The sequence below is a fragment of the Bos javanicus genome, chromosome 4 (assembly GCF_032452875.1).
Source record: "Bos javanicus breed banteng chromosome 4, ARS-OSU_banteng_1.0, whole genome shotgun sequence".
Classification (NCBI taxonomy): domain Eukaryota; kingdom Metazoa; phylum Chordata; class Mammalia; order Artiodactyla; family Bovidae; genus Bos; species Bos javanicus.
Window position 1 is genome coordinate 118,053,047 of NC_083871.1, and position 16,047 is coordinate 118,069,093.

The 16,047-nt window shown below is 46.0% G+C and overlaps 1 protein-coding gene across 9 annotated transcripts in view; it reads left to right on the forward strand.

The window, feature by feature from the left end:
- RBM33 (RNA binding motif protein 33) overlaps positions 1-16,047 on the forward strand; it is a 110,965-nt gene that overhangs the window by 52,657 nt on the left and 42,261 nt on the right. For all 9 annotated transcript variants that reach the window (XM_061415297.1, XM_061415298.1, XM_061415299.1 and 6 more), the window contains one exon: positions 2,801-2,859. In XM_061415297.1, the coding sequence (XP_061271281.1) occupies positions 2,801-2,859 (59 nt within the window). The remainder of the gene's footprint in view (positions 1-2,800; positions 2,860-16,047) is intronic.

Below are 16,047 nucleotides of genomic sequence, written 5' to 3' on the forward strand. Positions count from 1 at the left end.
GAGGCGCCTCTTTCTGACGAGGCTGTGCCTTTTGTGTTCAGGTAACTAAAGAGAGACCAGGTGACAATTAGTGGAGTGCAGCGGTGGAGAGAAATGCGGAGCCTTGTCGTGTGAGACCTGGGAGCCTCCTGAGAGCTTTGCTTTTGTTCCGAATGAAGTGGGCCGTGATTAGAGGAGTCTGAGCACAGGAATAGCATCGTCGCTGTGTGTTTGACAAGGGTTGTTCTTGCTGCTGTGTTGAGAGTGGGCTCGTGAGCGGCAGGGGTGGAAACCAGGTGTTGAGTGGGGAGGTGAGTGCAGTGGCCCGGGTCAGGAGCCGGGCGTGCCTCAGGGCAGGACTGATGGACGGGCTGAGTGTGGACGGGAGAGAAGACGCAGCGACGCTGAAGGGGCCCGAGCGCTGGAGGGCGGGGTTGCTGTCACGGAGCGCGCTGGAGGCCCAGCAGGTCTTCAGGGGAGACCGCGAGCGCTGTGTTGGAGGCACCTAGACACGCAGGCGCGCGTGTCGGGGTGAGGTGACCAGGAAGCTTGCAGACGAGGTCTGGGTGCGGAGCTGGAGTGGGGCTCTGTGGCATCTCGATGGACCTGGGGCCTGGAACCTAGGGCACGTGACATGCCAGGGTGGGGGTCTGCAGGGAGGGGGAGCCCAGTGCTCGGGCGGCTGGGGGCGGGCTGCAGGCTGGGTGCTGGGCCCACAGTCGCCGGGTCCGTGGGGTTCAGGCAGGGTGCTTTTGGTGACGTGGTGGCGGTACACGCCTCATTGAGGTGGGCTTGAGCGGGAATGGGGTGCAAGCGTGGGAGACGATTGTATCGACAGGGATGAAGAGTGTCTTGCCAAGATGGACGTTGGGGAGCCGGAGAGTGGGAGTACTGGGCAGCCCTAGCACCCCCTGGAGCTGTCGGCCATGAGCTTGGATAGACCTGGCCACCTGCATGGTTCTCTCCAACCACACTCCCCTTTCTGCGTCAGGTGTAGCCTAGACAGCATTGGAGTTGCTGGAGTTAGGCTGTTGACGAAGCAGTAGAGGAGGCGTCTTGCTCACAGTGAAGGCCATGGAGTGTATGATGATAAGGGGCCAGGAGATGTTTGTGGGGTCCTGCAGTCGGGAGGTTGGGGTCATGGAGGGAGTGAGGCGGGAAGGTTGAGGTGGTGTAAGGTCATGGAGAACGTGCAGGTCTCAGGGCTGGGGCAGCTCTGGAAACAGCAGCTTGACTGTGCTTAGTTAAATAGAAAGCCACTGTTGTTCTTGAGAGAGACTGGTTGTCTAGTTGTCTCCTGTACGCAAACGATAGAGTAACCCAGTGATTGTCAGCCTCACACAGTCAAAAGGTGTTTAAAAATTAAAAGATGTGTGCGTACCTGTGATAGCACCTACTTTCTTTTCAAGGATGAAGAGTTTTTATCATATTGTAATCAACCAGTTTTGTTGGAAATTTAACATGTTTTTGAGATTTTCAGTATTAAAATTGAAAACCTAGTCCATTAATTCATGGGACAGTGTGGGGTATAACTATTAAATGCCAAATGTAAAGAGTTCAAGGTTCAGCTGGAACGGTCTCTTAGCATTACAGGTTGTAAATTGTCTCCTGTTCACAGCGGAGGAGGAAGCAGGTAGGGAGAAGTGTGGTCTTAATTAGAAGTCTAATGTACCGATTTCTTTGCTTAATCATAATAAGCAAAAAATAGTTTATCTTAGTGCTCTATTTTAAAAATAATGTTGATTGACTTTTAAGCTGTATTACTTCTGTGGTGCTGATTTACCAGAACTTTTTCAAATTAAAACTAAATGCTGTTACATTGTTCTTGCTGAGTTCTCCATGGTATCCCTTTGTGTCTGTCTGTGTTTGATCTTCTCTTATAAGCACATTGGTCATGTTGGATCAGGGCCCCTGCCCCGCCCCCGTGACCTCATTTTCCCTCCATCACTTCTTTAAAGGTGCATTTCCACATGACCTTCCGAAGTCCTTGTGAGGAAGATTCCGGGGTGTGAAGCTGAGAAGGGGCTGCCCTTCAGCCCTTGCACCTGGCCGTCCGAAATCTTCCTGGACTCGTCTGGCAGGACATTTTAATGGAGGGGTTAGCATTCTACCATAGAGTGGGCACCTCTTGCGAGGGGATTTTTTTACCTCCCAAATCAAAATCAGTATAAGGCTTGTGTATGAAACAGCTTAAACATGCAGGGTGTGGAACTAGCATCTGGCCTTTTCCCTGTTTTTGAAACTATTTGACACTGTTCTGGCAAGTTGCTGGAACTGTGCCTCTTGAAACACACAGACGACAGGTCTCGGCGTGGCAGGCTGTCGGGTCGGTTGTCCTGCGTCACAGCAGCCGGCACAGATAGCCACACTGTGCGTGTGCGTTTTCTTCTCTGCCTGCTTCACTCGTCTCCCACCTCCCTCCCTTATGAGCCTGGAGGATTGGGATATAAATTTGTGTTCAATGGGCGTCGGAAAATGTAACTCGGATTAGATACCCTGGATCACCTGCATATGGATGTCGGAAACAAAGGAGATTTCTTACTGTAGAGGAATAATATCTTCTTTGGTGCGAAGTATTTTAATTCTAAGTAAGAATTCACCGTTGAAATGGAAGCTTCTGCTTGTGCTGTTGTACACTGAAGACAAAAGTTCTCTCCCCGTCCCTTTATGGAATCGTATCAGTACAAACATGCAGCCTTTGCTTAAGTGTAAACCTAGCGTGTTGTGCACGTGTGTGTTCCGTGTGGCGCTCAGTGTGCCGTGCTCCTCTCCTGGCGGGTTCAGGTGAAGCCAAGTGTAACGAGTGCTGTTTTCCTCACAGTGCCCTTGCTGCCAGTCCCGAGCCAGCCGAGACCTGCGGTGGGACCCCAGAGATTCCCAGTGAGTAGCAGCTGCTCCTTCTGCTCTCGTAGGGATGAGCACACATTTACCAGGAAATATTAATACGGCAAATACAAGTGGTGCCAGCCAAATATAAGTTTAAGGATTTGTAAATATTGACAATAATTTTTGCAGTGGAAAATGTTTGTTAAAAGCTTAAGGTCAATGGATTTTTGAGAATGGAATTAATTTTGTTTAACTGTAAAATTGTTGAATCAGGATCATCAGTAGAATGCCTTTTGTCTTAAAGAATATGAATTTTGATTTTATTGTTGCCTTATGTTAGGTGAGGAAGGGCCTTTATTATCTTGTGTGTGGAGCCATTTGTGCACTTGGGGAAGTGTGAGTGTGTGTATGCCATTTTAGGGAGTAATAATGAGATGTCTACTTGTTTAAAAAAACAAGCACAAAGGTCTTCATGAGCCATTGGTTTTATATTTTAAAAATGCAGGTTTTCTTTTTAAAGTATCTTTAAGACACCCTCGCCCCACTTTCCTGTGTTCCCATAATTTTATCCATTCTTCTGATAATGTTTTAATTAGAAGAAAAATGTCCATTAAATAGTTATCCATTTAAATAAATAAATTTCATTTTATTTGACTTTTTGTTTGATTTGTAGTTAGTTCATAGTTTTATTAAATCAGTGAGAATGTGTTCTAAGAACAATTTGAGAAAAAAAAAAGGACCAGACCATAACATTTTAGTTTGTATATAAAACAGATGTAGTTTTGTTGATGCTAAATAATCTGATTTCCTGGAAATACCTAAATGACCTGTTTGACCCTAGCTTTGATCCTCAGTAGTAGCTACCATGTTAACCCACTCCAGTGTTTTTGCCTGGAGAATCCCAGGGACGGGAAGCCTGGTGGGCTGCCGTCTCTGGGGTCGCACAGAGTCGGACACGACTGAAGCGACTTAGCAGCAGCAGCAGCAGCAGCTACCATGTTTATGTGGGTCATAAATGAAAGATCTCAATGTGTAGTCAGATGGTTATTCAAAAAGACAGTATTGGATTTAAAGGTTCAGAATATTTTTTAGGAACTTTCTTGATTTGTAGTTAATCTTTATGACATCATATTATTTCTAGAACTGATTCTTACTGGTTTCATATGCTTTATTAGCTAATTTTAAAAAATTAACTGATAAGTTCTAAAATCTAGTTATTTTAAAAATTAGGTGACATTTATTGAGCACAGATCCTTGCTTGAAACAGGTGTCTAAATAGTTAGGATGTATTAATTTCATTACTCAAGGGTAAATATGTGTGTTTGGTGAATAATTTAACTGCTAGTTATTATAAAGCACTAACATTTTTTAAAATGTAGTTTTTCTTATTTTCAGGGTTGTAAGCTTTTGCATTAGAATCATAATTGATTTTGTGTTTATAGTTTATTAGAAATGCTGAGATAAAATTTGATGAAAGCAAATGTAGTTTAAAATTATAAAGCAGGGTTGTGTGTAAATATAAAATTAGAATAATCATTTGCAGTTTTCAGCTACTTATAATTTCAGTTGTGCAAACATTTGTATCTGATACTAAAAGAAACCTTGTATTACTTGAAGTCATTACAAAGAGGATAATAAAATAATTTGTGAGAAATTAAACTAAAAGTTATATAATACTCTGAGGATGGTAAATATTACTGAACTGCCCTTGGAGCAGTTTTTGCGAGGTGTAATGTTTTGTTATTTTTAAGGCGGGTTATGTGTACAGATGATGGGAAACAGGCTAGAGGTTAGTCATATGTGTGATGTAATTTGAGAAATAGTTACTGCCATTTAACATGTGTCTTTAAGCCCCAGTGCTGGTTCTTAAACTGCGTACTCAGTTGTGTCTGACTCTTTGCACCCTGTGGACTGTAGCCTGCCAGGCCCCTCTGTCCATGGGATTCTCCAGGCCAGAAAACTTGTATGAGTAGCAGTCCCCTTCTCCAGGGGATCGTCCCAATTCAGGGATTGAACCTGCATCTCCTGCACTGGCAGGCAGATTAAGTTACAACAGAGGGTTTTTTCTGAAGTGCTTCAAATTATTACTGGGAAGGAGGCTAACTCTAGACTGGCTCCTGTTGTTTTACATACACCAGATTTTTTTTTAGTTTTAAAACATCTTAATGAGTATCAATTTTTATATAATTTTAAAAGTTATTTTTCTTTTACAGTTATTTCCAAGTTTTGGATATATTCCCCTTGTTGTCCAATATATCCCTGAACCTATGTTATACCCAGCGGTTTGTATCCCCCACTCTCCCACACTTATTCCATCCCTGCCACCCTCTGCCTTGTAAGCACTGGCTTATTCTCCATATTTGTGAGTCTGCTGCTTTTCTGTTACATTCACTAGTTGTATTTTTTAGATTCCACATATATGTGATTTCGCACAGTATTTGTCTTTCTCTGTTTGATTTATTTCACTTAGCTTAATATCCTCCACATCCACCTACATTGCTGCAGATGGCAAAATGTTCTTTTTTATGGCAAAGTACTGTTCCATTGTGTGTGTACATGTATATACGTCTTCCTTATCCATTCATCTGTTGGTGCACATTTAGGTTGCTTCCAGTCTTGGCGGCTGTAAATACTGCTGCTGTGAACATTGGGGTGCGTTTATCTTTTTTGAGTAACATTATTTCTTTCCTTTTCTACTCATCGATTCTGCTTGGTTTTTTAGTCAATGTAGATGTGGTTTCGTGACCACTTCGTCTCTCATGTGCTGAGTGTTCTGGATAGTGCTAGTCCTTAAACCATAAAGCGTATGAGCACAGGCCCACGAAGCCTAGTTTCCTCCTGAAGAGAGAATACTGTTGGGGCTTGAGAAAGCCCCTTGGGGATTTCCTACTGATGGCAGTGTACCCTGTGGGCTCTTTCTTGGTTCTTTTCGATAGAGGAGTTTAGTCTTTATTTGTTAAACTGAATTTTGCTTTGTAAAGTGACCACACACACACCAATTGATAAAACATATGTTAGGAAGGCTAGCTTCAGTTTCATCATAGGGTCTGTGTGAATCAGTGTGCTTTCTTGCTACACAGGATAAAGATTTGAATTACAGATTGTGTCAAGCAAAGCAAAGTGCATTTTGACTTTGTCTTTCCCCTGCCTAAACCCCTTTAATGAATTTCCATTGCTCTGCTCCTGGACAGCTTCGTACGCTTACTCGTCTTGTGTGAGAAGCAGATTCATGTCTCTGTAGAGTCCCAGTCATCCTGTGCTCAGTGGAACCAGTCTGACCCCGGACCTCGTGTGCACAAGTCCAGATGAATAGTTGTTCAGTGCGTGTGTGCAGGGATGTGACTGTGTGCTGCCTTGCTGTTTATTAGGCACCTGTGTGAAACAGTATAGAGAAGGGGTATATCTTTTGCACAGTAGAATTCCATAATCCACATTTAACTGTACAAGAATTCAGGTGTATCAGTTGACTAGAGAGTAAAAAAGGCAGACAGTAGTTGGAAGTAGCTCTAGGTTTTCAGATTTTAACGGGATTAGGATACAGTTGGTATAAATGTGAAGGTATTCCTTCTCCTCTCTCAACACTAGTAAACTTTACTTTCTCTTGTTCTTAAAACTTTGTTTCGGGCTGTGCTGTGTCTTTGATGATACGCATAGGCTTTCTCTAGTTGCGGTGAGTGGAGGCTTCTCGTTGCAGGGGCTCCTCTCGTTTGGCAGCGCGGGCTCTGGGCACGCGGGCTCAGCAGTGTGGCCTCAGGCTCTGAGCAGGGCCTCACTCGCTGTGGCACATGGGCTTCCCTGCAGCATGTGGGTCTTCCCAGACCGGGGATCGAGCCCGTGTCCCCTACATTGGCAGGGGGAGTTTTAACTCCTGGGTCACCAGGGAAGTCCTCAATTTTACTTTCTTAATAGTCTATTTTGTTGGACAGTTTTGTAAAAACTTGAGAATTCTCAATTTAGCACTAGTGTGCCTAGAAACTGTACTAAGTGATAATACCTGCAGTCTTAGAATTAAACAATTAGAGAGAACTCTAGGGGCCTGGCGGGCTACAGCCCGTGAGGTCAAGGAGTCGGACATGCCTGAGTGAGTGAGCACACACAAGCTACGCTTAGTGTAGCAACACTAATATTTTAATTTCCTGTTAATGAATTTTATTTATAGAATTGAATAAACATTTTCTAAAAACAAAGATTTGAATGTCAAAGTAATATCCTAAGAAAGGGATGCCTTCCTTTTGATCGTTTTGGAAACTCCCGCTCAAGCTCTCAGCAGCGAGCCGGCGCGCCTTGTGTCAAGTCAGCCTCTGTCCAGACGGTGTTTTTCCTTCATTCCTTCGTGCATGGGATTTAGTGAAGTGCTTTGTCATTTAGGTTTCTGTCTAAAAATTAGATTCACGTATTTAATTTTAGTTACAGATATAGCCATTAGTGCTTTCTTCTCACTTAAGCCTTTATTCCCAGGACTATTTTATTTTTTCAGGTCAGAATTGTGAATCTTTTTTTAAACTATAATATGTCTCAGTTGATAGCACACATATCAGAGAATGAATCCTTTTCATGCTTACTTTCATATCAGAATATTAATCTGCTGAATGTAAAATGTGCCTTGGAAGTAGTGACTGCTTACAATCGCGGACAGACACAGGAAGAGAGCGTGTGCTCAGGAATTCAGAATGCCTGTCGGTCCCTCCTCCCTTTCAGCTCCTTCTGTCCTGTCCAGTCCTGGCATCTAGCCACCTACCGTGCCCCAGTCTGCTCCTGAAGTGTTTCCGTTCCTGCCAGGACCTTTGAGTGGGATTTTGCAGGACAGTGTGGTTTTCTCTTTTGTTTTGTTTTTGCAGGGGAGTGGGGCTGGGGAGACTGTTCACCTTTCTGCAAGTAGGCTTGTGTTTCTGTGTCTGTTAGAATTCTGTTCTGAGTTCCAACATCTGTGTTTTACACGTTAGTTTCATAGGTTTCTCTTTCCACAGAGGCTGTCTCTGATGTTTTTGTCATTAAAGTTTTAAGTCCTTTCCTTATCTGTAAGTATGGTTATTCATTTATGTATTTGTCCTCAGATTTGTTGTTTTTAAAAGTTTGTCCACTTAAAGTAACAGTGGAGTGTTGATTAATGATATTTTCAGAAGTGTTGCTTTGAGATTTTGCTAATGTAATTTGTTTTCAGTGTCAGATAAAGCGTATGGATAAATTTTAACTCCCATTGTGAAGATTCTTGACTTAGGGTATTTTAAAACCTATTCATTCATTTTGCATTGGTGTTTCTGTCAAGGTTGGTATTTCAGGGTAGCTAGTTAAATACTCAGTAATTTGGCTGCTGAATAATTTCCTAGTGATCTTTGTTTAAGTTAAAACTAAGTTAAGTTCAGAAAGGACTAGCATGCCGAGCTTGAATTAGTCTTCGTAGTGATGCCTTTGTGAGGTAGACCCCGATACCTGGGGCTGAGATTTGTGTCTCCCGTGTGATTCCAGCGCCTCTCAGGTGGGTCTGACTGCGCTGTGCTTCCATGGAGCAGGGGGCCTGGTATCAGGTGGTGGTGATTGACACTTCTGGATGTGTTTTATATGGCGTTTCATGCAAATCATGTTTGATGAGACTGCTGCATCAAATTACATTTCTTTCTGATTACAGCCCTTGCAGATGTGAATCCAGACTTTATTCCATCTAGGAAAAAGAAGTCTTTCTTTTGAACCCTCACTGTTTTTACAACTTGCCTTCAATGCTCTGTAATTATTAGCACTTAAGATGGGGAAGTCATGATGGGCATTTTCTCTGATCAGATCTGTGAGTAGTAGCAGGCAGCTGTGGGAGGAGACTCTTCCCGCTGTCAGACATTGTCAGGCTTGCAGCACGAGAATGCATTTTAAAATGCAGGTGACATAATACCCAACATCCTCCATTTGCTAGTGGGTTTCTGATTAATCATGATTACCATACATTATCATACCATCAAATTTAATCATATCAGTGAATTCCCATCTGCAGCAGTAACAGGAGCAGCTTAGCACTGTGGTAACAGCTATTAAATATGGTGGCTATAAAGCTGAGCGCCCCGTGGACTTGACTGCGTGCCCTGTCAGCGTGCATTGTGTGTGCTGAGTGGAGAGACGGTGATGGGAGTCCACACCCGTAGCGCGAAGGCAGGGAGTATGCAGGTGTGCTCAGTCTGAACTCCTGGTGATCCCATGGACTGTAGCCCACCAGGCTCCTCTGTCCATGGGATTTCCCAGGCAAGAATACCGCAGTGGGTTGCCATTTCCTTCTCCAGAGGATCTCTTGCACCTCCTGCATTGGCAGGTGGATTCTTAACAAACCTGGGATCCCACAGGAATACTCAAGAGATCAAGTCAAGCCATTAAGTCTCAGTGTAAAAACTGCACTGTTAAAGTGTGATATACTATTTTATTTAATTTTGGGCTAAGTAAGAACGTCAAATTGAGTTGAATACCTTTCATAAATCCCGAGATATATAGTTCCATTGTAGAGTAGACTTAAACTTTGAGTATGACTTGCCCATCTGTAATTTAATAATTCAGCCAATGAAATACAATAGCACAAATTTTCAAAGTCTTAGAATGACTTCTGTGCAAAGAAAATCTCTGTCCTATTTTTACTGATTTCTCCTGCAAAACATACCATTTTTAAAATTAATGTTATTTTTCCTGGAGTCCTTGAAGAGCCATAGTTCTTTTCAGATAAATTTCGAAAGTGACCTTATTTTAAAGTCCCTGAAAGCGCTTCTTACAAAAGACTAGAGGTTTTGTTTTGTTTTTTTTTTTTTAACTTGTGAAATTTAGTCCTTGTGATGCACAGTCTGATCTTTCACAGCTACACACAGGAGCGTCACCACTGCCGTAGACAGGAGTTCTGTCTCCCCAGACGACATTGTGTGCCGCCTCTTGTAGGCAGCCCTCTCCCAGCCCAGCCCCTGGCAGACCCTCATCTGGCTTCTGCTCCTGAAAATGTGGGTGAAGGGAATCGCGTGCCGGGCTTCGTTGTGGGTCCTGCTTCCTGCACGCAGCGCAGTGCGTTGGAGACACGTGCACCCCTCGTCACAGCAGCCAGGGGCTGTCCTCCCGCACGGACCAGCGGTACTCCTTGTGCAGTGTGCCCCCGTTAGTCTCCCCAGTTGCTGTTTGGCCAGAATTCTCTGTGGTCAGAGTGGGTAGTTAGGAGGGCGGGTTGTGAGCCACATGGCAGATACGTTCAGATGAGAGTTTTGAAACAGGCTGCATGCTTTCAGTCCATGGAGCTGGTCCTGCTGCTGTGCTCAGTCCTTGATTCAGTGAGGAAATACCGTCTTTCTGGAGCACGTACTAGTGACTGATTGGTCAGTGGAAAATGAAGAGTATCATTGAGTAATTACAGTATTCCAGATTTTGTGCAAAGCTAGCATTCCACAACCTTAAGAGGGTATCATTTTCTCCACTTTACAGATAGAGAAACTGAGTCTTGGAAAGGGTAAAAGGTTCAAGTTCACATAACTGGTGCAGGAGGTAGGATTGGAACCAGGTCAGTCTGAGTCTCTTGATCGTGCTGAACCTTCTCCTTTTTTCTGAAAATATTAAAACACACCTCAGTAAACTGGAGAAAGATAATTGCATCTGGTAAGTTGACTCATAACCATAACATATAAGATTGTGCTTGTCAGGAGTGCTGCAGTGGAGAGAGTCCTGTGTATGGTACGGCCTGTCATTGGGTGAGCTTGTTAAGAAAGGGTAAAGGAGGGGTGAGAGGCAGGGATAAAGAGTTTTTCATTTTATGAAAAAAAGTAGCAAATAGTCTTTAGTAGGTTCCTCAGAAGCAGTATTTTGTACTGAAGTGTTACAACTTGCGGTGCCTGCTCCTCCTTGAACCAATAATGTTACCATGGCGCATATAAAGTTCTGGCCCCCACCCCAGTAGGAAACCTAGGGCTGGCTGCTAGGAATATGGTGCTTCGGAATGTTTAGAATGCATCTGCAAATAAGCGAGTACCTTCTAGGAAAATGAATGTAGACATTTAAACAAGGCATAACCTGAAAGAAAAAAGAAATCTATGGGAAACACTGAAATAAGAGGATTAACACTGTGACAGTGGGCTCTAATTTTAATGGTGTTGGGGGTCACCAGTGGTCTTTATTCCTTGCATTTAACCCATTTAATCAGAATTAACTGAGAGGCATTATTTAGTGTCTTTTGGTTTCTTATATAGTTCTTTGCATTTTAAGTGAGATTAATAAATGAAAACACGTTGAAGCAGCAGGCTGTAATTTATTGAAAGATTCACGAAGTTTCAATGACATTGTTAAGGTATTCAATTAGTCTTACTAAAATATACCAACTGACCCTTTCAGGGAAGCTGATAAGTCACATAATAGCTATTAGAACCTCTTTATTCTTTGCATTATACGATTAACTTTGTGCTAAGCAATTTATGCAAAGTTTTCATCTTTTTTTTTTTGTAACCAAAGTTATCAGTTCTTCCTGAATAGGATTAACATAGATAACATCATATAATTAACAAGAGATGCAAAAAGGAAGTACAATTTGTATAAGAATTATATGAGGAGGATGATAATTTCTTACCTTGGACTTTTAAAGGGATTAAAGGAAAGCAAAGCAGAGCAGTTACGTGAAAAGATCAAGGCCGAATGGCAGCAGTGCTAGAAACTCTGTTGAGCGAGGTTCCAGCTCCCTGATAGTCTATTAAAATGGCTAGAGGTAATTTATTACCCTTTTACTTGTGAAATGATAGACATCATTGAATGACTGTTCACATCAAGAGAGCGCCCGACTTGGGAACCTTGGTACCTGAGGACAGATCGGTCCGGGAGAAGCAGTGTGTGAGAGGAGAAAGCACTTTTAAGCCAGGAGTCTGACAGTGTGAGTTCATGCCCTATTTATTGCCACTGGTGGTGGTATTCACTTGCTCAGTTGTGTCTGACTCTCTGTGAGCCCGTGGACTGCAGCAAGCCAGGCTTCCCTGTCCTTCACCGTCTCCTGGAGCTTGGTCAAACTCACGTCCGTCGAGTTGGTGATGCCATCCAATCATCTCATCCTGTCGTCCCTTTCTCTTGCCCTCAGTCTTTGCCAGCATCAGGGTCTTTTCTAGTGAGCCAGCTCTTGGCATCAGGTGGCCAAAGTATTGGAGCTTCAGCTTCAGTATTAGTCCTTCCAGCGAATATTCAGAGTTGATTTCCTTTAGAGATTGACTAGTTTAATCTCCGTGCTGTCCAGGGGACTCTCAAGAGTCTACTCCAGCACCACAGTTCAAAGGCATCAGTTCTTCAGCACTCAGCAGATAGTCCAACTCTCACATCCGTACAGGACTACTGGAAAAACCATAGCTTTAACTGTGCAGACCTTTGTTGGCAAAGTAATGTCTCTGCTTTTTAATATGCTGTCTAGGTTGGTCATAGCTTTTCTTCCAAGAAGTAAGCGTCTTTTTACTTTTGTGGCTGCCGTCACTGTCCAGTGATTTTGGAGCCCAAGAGAATGAAGTCTATCACTGCTTCCATTGTTTCCCCATCTGTTTGCCATGAAGTGATGGGACTGGATGCCATGACCATGGTCTTCATTTTTTGAATGCTGAGTTTTAAACCAGCTTTTTCACTCTCCTCTTCACCTTCATCAGAATGTTCTTTCGTTCCTCTTCGCTTTCTGCCATTGACAGTGTGACTTTGGCTAATTCAGTTTAACCCTGTAAACCTGAGCTTCTTCATCCCTTAGGGGAAAAGCGATTGGTTCTGCTGTGTATGAAAAACACAGTTGCTACTAGGGTTATCAGCCAGGATGCGAATGAGGCTGCATGTAACGGACAGCTCGGGTAACAGTGACTTAGAAACCTGCTGTCATATTTTTTGCATAAAAGAGAAAGTTCTTCCGGGTTGGTGTAGCAGTTCTGTATTGTTTCCTCTGTTGTTATCGGTTCTGTGTTGTCATTTTTTCCCAAGTTTCGGGCTGAAAGAGGAGAAGGAGCAGGAGGCAAAGGCATGTGCCCACTGAGGCCGCCCCATCCAGCAGCCAGCTCGTCTTGTCTCAAGGCGGGTCTGCTGATCTTGCAGCTGGGCACCCTGTTGTCCTTCCATTACTGAGCGAGAGGTGAGAGTTTATACTAGGGAAGCAACGCGCAGGCTTTTCCACACGGACAAAATACGTGGTCCGAGGTTAAGTTGTATAAATAGACAAAAAGAAAGTGACATGTGTATTCAAAACAGAACAGAAAATGGTGAGGGAAAAATGGTGTTGTGAGCTTAACGATACCTATTTGTTAAAGTATTTTATACAGCCAGTACTTACTGGTAACAGTCGGCAGCTTTGGGGACCTTCGAGCTGAAAATTTTTCTGTTTAGATATCCACACTCCAGTTCTGTCGCCCATCGAGGCGAATGGAGGCAGTTAGGGGCCTGTGCGTCTTCCCAGATGGTCTCCCTCGCGTCCAGCACTGGCTGACATCGCCAGAGAGGGAGCCCTTGTCACTGTGTATGTTGAGTATCAGCCACTGTCTGTCTGTCTGTCTGAACCATCTGTTGTTTTACCTGCCCTCTTCCCAATTCTGCTTCCACCTGGCTCTCCTGCAGGTGTTTGTCGTCCTGGAAATGGGCTTCTTCCCAGTTGGACAGGATTCGTTTATCGTTAAGCTGGCTCTGTCCCGGTTTTGGCCTCCCTCGTTTGTCCTCCTCAGGGTGGCTTTCCTCTCCTTTGGGGCCCGTGTGTGACCTGCCACGACCTTCCCTGGCACCCGCTGCCCCCACCTGGCTGTCCTAGGCTCCCGCACCTTGCCAGTGTCCCTTAGTTTCAAGGTTAAGCCCACAAAACCCCTGTCTCCATTGTTACTCTGTTGAGCCTCTTCCAAAGGCAGAGATTTCCTTGTTTACTCAGCTTGAGTCAGCTGTTTCTTTCTAAGCTGTAGATCGCATCTGTGGCCTTCCCTCCTTTTATCAGTGTCTCAGGTTGATCAGATAAGCACCCCTAATTTGTTTTGCCCGTTCAGGCCAGCTGTGGAATCTCCACGGCCGTCTGACTTTTGCCTTTAGAATTTACTGTTTTTCTTGACTCTAAAGCATGCACACGCTCTCCCTCGAGTCAGACACTGAGACGGAAAAGGGGGTACGAACGGAAGCCCCTGCCCTTGCTGTTCACAGCCCGCAGTCGGCAGCGTTGTGGCTGGGCGTCCCTGTCTGTCCTTGGGGTGAGGCCTGGCTCCGGTGCGTTCCCGCCTCGTGCTTTGTGCAGGGCGGGTGAGTGCTCAGAAGAGTGTCACGAGCAGGAGCTGCCCAAGCGGAGCTCTCTGTAGTGTGGGCAGCAGAGCCTGGAGGGTCGGGGTGCATGGCTAGGAAGGGCACGGGGGGCGCAGCACAGGAGTGGTGGAGCCGGGCTGGCATAGAGTTTCCGGTCAGAGGCCCCCACCCTGGCCTGACCTCCGGGGGCGGGGGCGGGGCTCCGCAGTGTGAGTCCGACCTGAGTTGTCCTTCCTGGGTAGAATGTGTGGCTATGGCAGGGAGTCCTCGGTGAATCCGCCACCGTCTGCCAGGGTGGCACATGCGTTGCTGGGATGTCTGGCCCTGGCCAGTGAAGGTGGCATGGCGACGGCCCCGGAGTGCCCAGCATGGGAGCGTCAGTGGAGTGGACTGACTCCACAGCCCTGAGCCCTCGGTGGCTCACCTTAGGAAGCTTATTTCTCACTCAGGTCCCGCTCTGGGCATCTTCCTCTGGCCCCCGGGTCTCTCTCCAGCCCTGGCAGGTGGGGAGAGAGGGAGGGCTATCCGCTGGAAGTTGTCTTGGACTGGGTGGGCCTGTAGCCGGCCCCCATCACCTGTGCTCGAGCGCCGTCTGCCAGAAGGTGGTCGCGGGGCCACGTGGCTTTAGGATCGTCATGTGTTTTCCAGAGGCATGGTTCTCCAGTAGGCTCTGCAGCCAGGGGGAGGAGGACACTGGCCTGGGCTGTGCTCCTTCACAGCCGTGTTGGAGAGTACCCACCCACCTCCCACTTCCGTCTGTTCTGCAGGGAAGGTCCCTCTTCTCTAACCATAGGGACATGGTTGCAGGGTGCGGACGCGAGTCTCCAGGTTCGTGTTACCTTCTCTCTAACCGTATGACATCATTACGTGCAGGTTACAGCATGTTGCTCTTCTGAAGTTAGGTTGGGGGGCAGGGGCTGTCGGTCTTGGCTGCTCTCTGTTCTGACTGCCCTGTCTGTGCTCCGAACCTACCAGGGTCAGGAACCGGGGGCCGGTCGCCGGCTCCTCGGCCAGCACGGCCTGCCTCCCTCCCTCTCCTCCCTGAGGCTCCCAGCCGCCCCGACTGTGCTTCCCGGCACCGGGCACTGGGTGTGCTGTGGTGTCCTCGATGGGTGTGGGCCCGGGACGCTCGTCCCTCGGGCGTCAGCACCTGGGAAGAGCCTGAGTGTCAGTGCAGGAGATGGAGGTTCGATCCCTGGGTCGGAGAGAGTCCCTGGAGTAGGAACTGGAAACCCCATAGACAGAGGACCAGGTGGGCTACAGTCCCTGGGGTCACAAAGAGTCTGACGTGACTGAGCAACTAAGCACAAGCCCAACATAATCATTAATTATGTGAATACTAAGCTAACACAGCTGTAACGTGTGTGTGTGTGTGGGGAGTGCCGTCTGTAGGAGTACCATGGAGGGTGACAGTGACAGGCATGATGAGCCGCTGCTGCTTGCTGGGTGCTCCTCAGTGCTTGCGTGTGCTTCGTCTTCCCCTGTGAGGTGGGTCCTACCCGTCTCCCCTGTCCTATGGAGCAGGAAACCGAGGCCCAGAGCGATTTGATGGTGTGTGTTGGGCTGTGAGTGTGATTGTAATGGGAGGGCTGGGAGACACGGGCCGAGACTGTCAGTCCAGCCCTGGAGTCCACTTTCTCAGTCACTTATGCTTTAGGCTGGAGGATCGTTTGGAAGTTCCAGTTCCAGGTAATATTACTGATGCAGAAAGAATTCTGCGGCTTTGCTGTGTATTGCTAAAGGACAGCTGAATGCATGTGTACGTGCTGTTAGCACAGGGCTGATCAGTAAAAGAGAAGGTTTGGGGGGGGAGTTGAAAATCACAGTCTGAAGATTCCAAGGGGGCAAGATTCATGATCCCGTATATGTTCAGTTTAATATCAAAAATTGTCCTTGCTGCTGCTAAGTCGCTTCAGTCGTGTCCCACTCTGTGCGACCCCATAGACGGCAGCCCACCAGGCTCCCCCGTCCCTGGGAGTCTCCAGGCAAGAACACTGGAGTGGGTTGCCATTTCCTTCTCCAATG